Below are 9,111 nucleotides of genomic sequence, written 5' to 3'. Positions count from 1 at the left end.
GACTCTGGGCAAACAGCAGGACACTGCAGATGGGAGGCACTACCGACCCCCGCGCAGAACGTACTCAGCAAACACGAAGGAACTCAGTCAAAGGCACCCTACAAAATAGGAGCCACGATGGCATGGCCATTTGCAGCTGATAGCCCTGTGAGGCTAGGCAACTTTTGCCGATACCCCATTGAAAAGTATTCGGCAAACTTTGCGGTATTTTAACCGCCCAACCCCAGTCGCCACTCACACAGAATCATATCCATCGTGGCAGGCAAGCCACCGCCGGACCTCCCTTCCACCGCCGGGCCTACTCATCGGCCGCTAGCCACCGCCGCCCGAGCCAACCGGCCGGATCCGGTGTCGCCCGAGGCTGGTCGCACCCTCCTTGCCACACGGCTCCCCAATCTCGCCGCCAGCCACCCCTACAACCTCGTCGGCTGACACCTCTACCACCTCGTCGCCGCCCACCCCTGCCACCTCGTCGCCAACAACCCCAAGGTGAGCTTGCTAGGGCTTCTCCTTTCTTTTCTTTTCTTTTTCTTTTTTGCTATTTATCACAATACTTTCACATATGAAAAGTCAATATATATGCCATGACATGATGATATGGATGATATATATGAAATTATATATGGACAGTGATAACTACCAAACGTTCGGATTTTATCAATAGATCTGAATGATGGTATACATGCATGCATGCAGGTCCCGTGCCAGAGAAATGCATGCAGGTGTTATTCTCAACTTTTAAGCATGCATTCATATAAAACAAAAAAAATCCGATGTCAGCAAAGGTTTCATGTAAAACTAAAATTCAAAATATTTTGTAGCTCAAATCGTCGCTCCGATCGGAAAATTGTTTTCATATAAAAGATTCATCGCGATGAGACCTTCAAAACTAGATACCATGTGGTGTGTTTCGACAACTTTTTTTCGGGTAAAATTTACCACACGTGTGTTATGTAAGTTATCATGTCAGTTGTGTCTAAGTTATCATGTTGTTTACACATAAATTACCAGGGAATAAAAAATAGTTTCTCACACATTCTTTTCACATGCACATGCATGCATTAGGAAAAAAATTGATGCCATCCTAGATACTACCCTATTTCAAACTTTAAAATGCTTTATAGCTCAAATTGTCGGTCCGATCAAAAAATCGTATTCACATAAAAAAATCTATCATGACAAGACTTATGAAACTAGATCACATATTGATATGTCCTGACAACTTTTTCGTGTAAATAGTTACAAGGCCCGACCTAAGTAAGTTATCAGCTCGGACGTGTGTATATTATCATGCTATTTACACGTAAGTTATCATGGTAAGTTTTCAACAATTTTTTCGGGAGAAAAGTTACCGCGTGAGTTACCACGTCTACGGTCTGTCTATTACCCGATAAATCACAAGTGGACATCCAGCCACGCGAGGCTGTTATCACACCCGTCCATCGCGTTGTGATGCATGTGTATTCGTATCACCGATCCGGTATATGCATTTCTTAGGATGATTTTTTTCTAATAGACGATGTATTCCCAACATCAATGAGTGACCGTGGCCACCGGGCAGACTAGAGCAGCTCATTTATTTGTAGCAGGCAACATGGACCGCCGGTGTGCATTTTCAGCTGGGTGCCACCATGGGTTGCAGGGGGCTGGGTGGCTTCATGGGTGTGCATGAGCCATTCGAGTTGTCTTGGTGTCCAATTAAACCTCTATCGGTCGCACGTGAGATACTTATTTCCGTGTCTATGATGTGGTAGAGGTAATTAGAGCTTGCGTAGTTAGCAACCGCGCGGAAAATAAACATTTCATAATGATGGTGTATACATGCAACCGTTTGATACATTATTGGTAGTAGACCATTTTGAGAGGTGGCGATGGACCGAGGCGTGCGAAGTTGGAGTATTGTATAAACATACACCAATAATGGTCGAGCTAAGAAAACAAAAAACAAATGTGATAATAACCACATGAGACCACATGTGCATTTGGTGAACTATTAGGACGTGGTACCTCATCCTAACTGCTCACTAAGTGAACTTTGCTTCTCCTCCGGAAGCTCCACTAATAGTGTAGTTCATGTGATTTTTTTCATTATTTTTGATACAGTTCACCACTCAATCTCTTCAGATGTGTGCATGCACTGAACGACATATCCATCAACGGAACAATGCGTAGCAGCTAGAATTCAGTAATCGAGAGCAGTTGAATACACTGCACAACATCATTTGCATTTACCATTCATTGAAACATCGCATTATGAGGATGTGTGCATTAACTCCAACTGGCAGATTAGCCAGAACCGTGGCATGGGCTGCTAGCATCCAAGGCTGTATCCATACGAAAATTAATGTGCCTGGTCCACTTCCTGGGCGTATAGACGATGTATTCGAGAAAGCTGGTTAATAAGGTGCCAGGTATTGCGAGTGTGGCTATAATAAATAGCAATCGCGACACGCTCACGGACGCACTGGATTACGGCATCGCGTGGCTGCATGTCCCAAAAATCCGCGTCCGTCTATTACCATGTTATTTACACATAAGTTATTGAGGGTATGTTTTTTTCAAGCAAGCCTCCTCCTCGAGGTCAAAATTAGAACGATGTTTGTAGTGAGTTATCAAGTCTATGATGCTTATATTTCCATACTATTTACATGGAGATATCAGGAGGGGAGCTATGTCTAAAAAAACTTCATCCCCTTCCCCACCCCTGAGTGAAAGTTATTGTGATGTTTTGTGAGTGAATTATTGCGTATACGGTGCATACATTGTCATGCTATTCATATGGAAGTTACCGGTAGTACGTTGGTAAACAACCCCCCTACCCCGATATGTTTTGAACTTTTTTTTTTGCCCCGGACATGTTTTAAACAATTCTTTCCGCGGGTTAAAAACTTACCATGGTGTTTGCACCTGAGTTATCGGGTCTATGTTGCATATATTACCATGCTATTTCCACAGAAGTTACCAGGAGTTTTTAGGGTACGTTTTCCATAACATTTTCACTGGTTCAAAAAGTAAACATGGCGTTTGTATCTTAGTTATCAACTATACGGTGCATACATTATATGTTGTTTACACAGAAGTTATCAACAAATCTTTTCAATAACTTTTTCCTCTCCGGTCAAAGTTATCACGGTGTTTATGCATGAGTTATCAGGTGTGCAGTGTGTAAACTATCATGCTATTTACACAGAAGTTACCGGAGGATGTTTTCACCAACTTTTTCCTCTCGGGTCAAAATTATCATGGTATTTGTGCATGAGTTATCAGGTTTGTGATGTGTTAATTATCATGTTATTTACACTAAAAGTACCGGGGGTGTATTATACCATATGTAGCCCGATAACTACGAAAATAATCATGCTGATAACTATAGTACATCTAGTCTGATAACTAAATAATAACCATGTTGATTACTATAGTACATCTAGCGCCGTAACTATTTACACATAATTTATAGGGTATGTGGTATGTGTATTACTTTGCTTTGTACACAAAAGTTAACGTGGTATGTTCAAACCACTTTTTTCGAATTAAAATTATCATGGTGTTTGTATGTTAAGTTATCAGGTATGTCATACGTTAATTTCCATGATATTTACACCGATGTTATGGGGTATGTGTCAACAACTCTTTTATTTTTCCATTACATGCAATAGCCAGTGACCGAATGATGCAGAACCTGCTCGACAGAAAACCAAGACAAATTTGTAATGCAATGTGGAATGTGCGGGGCGAAATAAAACCAAAAAAGACCGAGTAGGGAGGAATGGATCGAGGGATGTGAATCAAGTCAATACTATTGATGCACCTCCGTGGAGTCTTTATTGACCGCATCACTAACATCATCCTTGCAAACTGACAAAGCGTCTGCGAAGACATGACTCAACCTTCACCACTCAACGCAACACCCATCAGGGTCGTGTCTCGTGTAGAGACCAAAATTCCTCGACACATGAATAATATTGCTCATCAAAATGGTCGCGAAGACACCAACATATGATGAACTAGAGAAATCTAAGAAAAAAAAGAAAAAAAATACCTTTCATTGTTGGTGCGGAAGTAAAGAAGTAACGAGTGTTCAAAGATCTCTTTCTATTCAATAGTCAACAACAACTGTTGGGTGAGATGGCTAGTGCGTTCAGTACTTTGCTCGGGATCGAGACGTCGTCCGATCTGAAATTAGCGGCATCCGATCCGTTCAGATCTGATGCTTAATACCGAACGTGTGGAAAATACAAATTCTGATTAGAGGTAATATCACAGATGGTGCTTAAACTTGCCACCGATGTTCACTTTAGTGCCTGAAGTTGAAAAATACACCGAACTGGTTTGAAAACTTGGCACGAGCGTGCAAATACAGTGCTAATCCTATTAATAGACTTTTTACGCTGACGTGGTAGTTCGCTTAGCATGCACAGACAACCTCGCCCTAGCAAACTGGAACTACTGGCCAGTATGCCATACATTTTCTCGTGCCTATTAATGAAAACAGATCCTTTTTCTTAGAATAATGAAAACATTTCCCTTTTTTTAGATAAAGAGACATGTATGTGGGTTTTAATCAGCTCAGCAGTGCAGCCCAGTTTGCGCATGTTAGTTTCATTTAGAATTTTGTAAAAAAGTTTGTAAATTATAATCACAGTAATAAAAATATTCACATATTTGTTTTAAACGTATCCTATAAATAAAATGGTATTTCGGATTATAAAAATGGTTGTACAATTTAGAATTATATAAATATTTTCTATACTACAATTCATAAATATTATTTTAACTACATAAACATTTTAATAGTTACATGTACATTTTTAAGATTCATATTGTTTAAGAAATTTTCAATAATTTAAAATGTTCATAAATATGCAAAATTTAAAATTTTAGTTTATAAAAAATATTCACTCCAGACTATAGTTTAATTATAAAAAATATGAATACATGACACGATGAAAGTTATACACATGTTTCTCGCAAAAATAGAAAGTTATACACATGTGAACATTAATAAAAATGTTTCTACTTATAACTTTTTTTTCAATTAAGCATAATCCAAGCATGCATAATATTTTGGAATTTACTCAAAAAATCAAGTTTTTTATAATTATTTTTTCATATACTAAGCAATTTAGAAAATTTATTTACTAAAAGCTTTAACTATAAATCACATGTAAATAGCTGACTATTTTTTTAAATTAGATGAACATTTTAGTTATTTAATTTATATGTATTTACAAAAAATTTGAAGCACAAATATTTGAAGTGTATTTTTATTATTGTGATTATAGTTAACAAACTTTTTTTTACAAATTTCTAAATTAAACTAACATGCGCAAACTGGACTGCACTGCGGCAGGCCATTAAAACCCACTAACGTGTTTCTTTATCTAACAAAATAGGAAATGTTTTCATTATTCTAAAAAAAGGATCTGTTTTCATTAACAGGCACGAGAAAACGTATGGGCGAGTAGTTCCAGTTTGCTAGGGCGAGGTTGTCTGTGCATGCTAAGCGAACTATGGTGCCACGTCAGCATAAAAACGTCTAGTAATAGGATTAGCACCGTATTTGCACGCTCGTGCCAAGTTTTAAAACCAGTTCGGTGTATTTTTGAACTTCAGGCACTAAAGTGAACATCGGTGGCAAGTTTAAGCACCACCTGTGATATTACCTCTTCTGATTATATATATATATATATATATATATATATATATATATATATATATATAGATAGATAGATACATACATACATACATTTATGTATTGTATCAAAAGTTTGGATAGTTTCCGCAAGAAAGTAGCTTTATTTGCCGCATGAGTACATAATATTGTTGGTGGCGACAAACCCAACAAGGATGGAGCGGTCGATTTATAACAACCCAAAACATGGAAGTTTTAAAAACATCTAATTTTTGGAATTTTAATGACGGAGCTTCCAAATATTTGACTGTCAAAAATTTCGAAAAAAAAATATGGTTCCAAAATTTATTACTTCCAAAACCTTAAACATTCATAAAATTTAGATATATTTCAAGGGGATGTGGAAGAGGCCGGATAAGAAAAGGCTGAACAAGAATAACTGACATGTGCGGGCCCTAACAATAGAAATACGCGTATTTTACTATATTATTCGCACCCGCGGGCCCTACCAATAGAAATGCGTGCATTTTATTATGTGCAGTCTCTACATATGCCTATTCATCACTCATGATCATCTTTTTATCTGTTCATTGTGAGAGTTTGCCTCGACATCAGTTTAGTACTTGGTACTTCAGCCCCATCTTATCCTCTGTTGCGTCGATGGAGATGGTGGAGCCTTCACATGCTTCTCCATTGACCATCATGTCTGAGAGAATTGCCGTCACATGCTTTTGCACCCACCTTTTTATAGGCCTTGCACCGTACACCTACAAGCGTTGAAGCGTATGCATGGTTACCGAAACATACAAGTAGTTTTTTGGCCTTTACAAAAATGGCTATGGAAAATAACTTTGATATGAAATCTTATTTGTGTGGCGATTTGTGCAAAGAACATATACTTACTGGATCATGTGCTTCTGACCAAATGACATCCAGAGCGGCATCAGTTGTAACTAGAGAGACACCCTTGTTAGCTACCATGGCGGTGACATTCTTCATCTGGATTTTCACAACCTCCCTTAGTTCGTCATGTGAAAGTGGCTCAAATGTCACAATCTCACTCAGTCTATTCATTAGTTCAGGCTTGAAGCATTTCTCAATCTGCATGAATTATATATGTTAATTATTGGCTGCACACTATGGATTTTGCAAGGGACGATTAATTTTAGATTCACGAACCTCTTTTGTTAGAAGATCTCTTCCAGCTCTCATGGTGCTCTCTCCGGTGATTCTTGATGTTAGGTGGTTTGCTCCCAAATTTGTAGTCATAATGATGATAGTATTCTTGAAGTTGACAAGCCGTCCTTTTCCATCGGTCAACATACCATCATCAAGGATTTGAATAAAAAGTTTAAATACTGAGGGTTCTGCTTTATGCACTTGGTCAAATAGGACAACACTGTATGGACAGCTCTTCACTTTCTCGGTGAGTTGTCCATCTTCTTCATAGCTTTAGAAAGTCAAATGAATTAGTGAGACATGGGTATTGAGTGTCATAAGAAATAAAGCATGTGCATAAAGTGTAAGAAATAAACCTTCGAGGTCCACCGATTAGACGTGACACAGATCCACTTTCAGCATATTCAGACATATCAAAGCGAATCAACGCCTTTTGAGTGTCAAATATCTTCACAGCGAGAGCTTTAGCAAGTTCTGTTTTACCAACACCAAGGGATCCCAAAAAAAGGAATGAGTTTATAAGTTGTTCAGATTGACCAAAGCCGACCCTTGAACGCAACACTGCTTTTGCAACCGAATTGACCGCTTCATCCTGCCCAACAACTCGCTCATGCAATTTTTTCGCTAAGTCGATCAACTTCTCCTTCTCCCCTTGATGAAGTGTGGCGAGGGAAATTTTAGTCCACCGGCTCACAACCTTCAAATAACATTACAATATGAAGGCACATCATCACTAGTAGTAATGAAAATTATTCACATAGTTGTACATGGTTAGGACTTACCTGTGCGACATGGCCTGGGCCCACAATCATATCCTCTGATGTATTTATTATGGTGTTATTTTGTTTATTTTTCGCATTCTTTTGTTTGTCGACATGCATCTTTCTTGTAGCGCATGCCTCGTCGATAAGATCAATTGCTTTATCAGGAAACTGACGACCTGTCAATGATTAACTCCATCAATTGCCTTGACAAATAAACATTAGTTGACAACACATAGTCATATATTACAGTAAACCATTAAATTGGTTAATTACCTGTAATATAGCGGGCAGCAAGCTGTGCAGCGGCAACAAGAGCATCGTCCTGGATTTTCACGCCATGATGCTCTTGATATCGTTGCTTCAGCCCCTGCAGGATGGCAATGGTGGCTTGTAGGCTTGGCTCTTCGACGACAACCTTCTGAAACCGCCGCTCGAGTGCGGCATCCTTCTGGATGTGCTTATACTCTTCGTTAGTGGTAGCGCCCACACAACGGACACGACCACGAGCCAACGCCGGCTTGAGCATATTGGCAGCGTCAACGGTGGGGTGTCGTTCGCCGGCGCCGGCGCCAACAATCATATGCATCTCATCGATGAACAGGATGACCTTGCCGTCCGATTCCTCCGCCTGCTTGATGGCGTCCTTGAGGCGTTGCTCGAACATGCCACGCCAGTTCGTCCCGGCGACCATGGCACCCATGTCGACCTCCACGATCCGTGCGCCGGCAAGTGTGTCGGGGACGTTCCCGGCGGCGATGCGCTGCGCGAGGCCTTCTACGATGGCCGTCTTGCCGACCCCTGCAGGGCCGACGAGCGCGGCGCAGTTCTTGGTCCGCCGGATGAGGATGCAGATGACGCGGTCGATCTCGTCGTCGCGGCCGATGACAGGATCGGCCGCAGCAGCGTCCAAGGTCCTGAGGGCGCCGTGTGAGGTCTCGCCGCCGTTCATGGTGGTCAGGCTGCAGCCTGCGCCCGAGTGGAGTGGGTTGGGCGTGTGGAGGGGGTAGGTGCCGGGGGCGCGTCTGTCTTTGTCTTGGGTCAAGTAGTTGAGCAAATTCCAAGTCACCCAGGCGAGAACAGTAGTGGCGACGCCTGATACTCCGATGAAGAGCATGCCTTCCATGGAAAACCACGACATGGTTTCTTCTGAGTTGAAGAAGAATTTGTCGAAACAGAAGGTGAAGAAGAAGAAGGCCTCGTAACAATTTTGTTCAGTAATCGGTAGTGGATCGACGTGCCGCAGCAAAAGTTTGTGTATAAATTGCGCCCGTACACAAAAGGAATCCGTACGTGTAGAACGTGACAACGTGTAATTCCGACTTCCGAGTCCCGGTAGGCAACGTGACGCTAACCGATACAGAGGAGACTTTGGCTTGGCTACGGCCCAGTATTTTTTTTTCGAACACAGTCCAGACGTAAGCGCTCATGTATACGTGTATACACTTACCTTTATGAACGCACACACATATACTCTATTTTATACGTACCTTTGAGAGACTGAGCTGGCAAATCATCTTTAGATTTATGAACTCATCG

General features: G+C 40.8%; 1 protein-coding gene across 1 annotated transcript; it reads right to left on the bottom strand.

Annotated features, from left to right (window-relative positions):
* Positions 1-5,973: 5,973 nt before the first annotated feature.
* Positions 5,974-8,713, bottom strand: LOC147957322 (chaperone protein ClpB1-like). The gene is made up of 6 exons (XM_087533068.1): positions 7,849-8,713; positions 7,594-7,751; positions 7,168-7,508; positions 6,812-7,082; positions 6,536-6,733; positions 5,974-6,399 (listed from the first exon to the last, which is right to left on the bottom strand). Exons 1-6 carry the CDS (start codon positions 8,711-8,713, stop codon positions 6,244-6,246), a joined length of 1,989 nt encoding a protein of 662 aa, XP_087389194.1. The 3' UTR covers positions 5,974-6,243.
* Positions 8,714-9,111: the final 398 nt, after the last annotated feature.

The sequence above is a fragment of the Triticum urartu genome, chromosome 7A (assembly GCF_056163025.1).
Source record: "Triticum urartu cultivar PI428250 chromosome 7A, HENAU_Tu73, whole genome shotgun sequence".
In the NCBI taxonomy this organism is placed as follows: Eukaryota; Viridiplantae; Streptophyta; class Magnoliopsida; order Poales; family Poaceae; genus Triticum; species Triticum urartu.
Note: the sequence above shows the minus strand (reverse complement) of the source record. Positions and strands in the feature narration are given on the sequence as shown.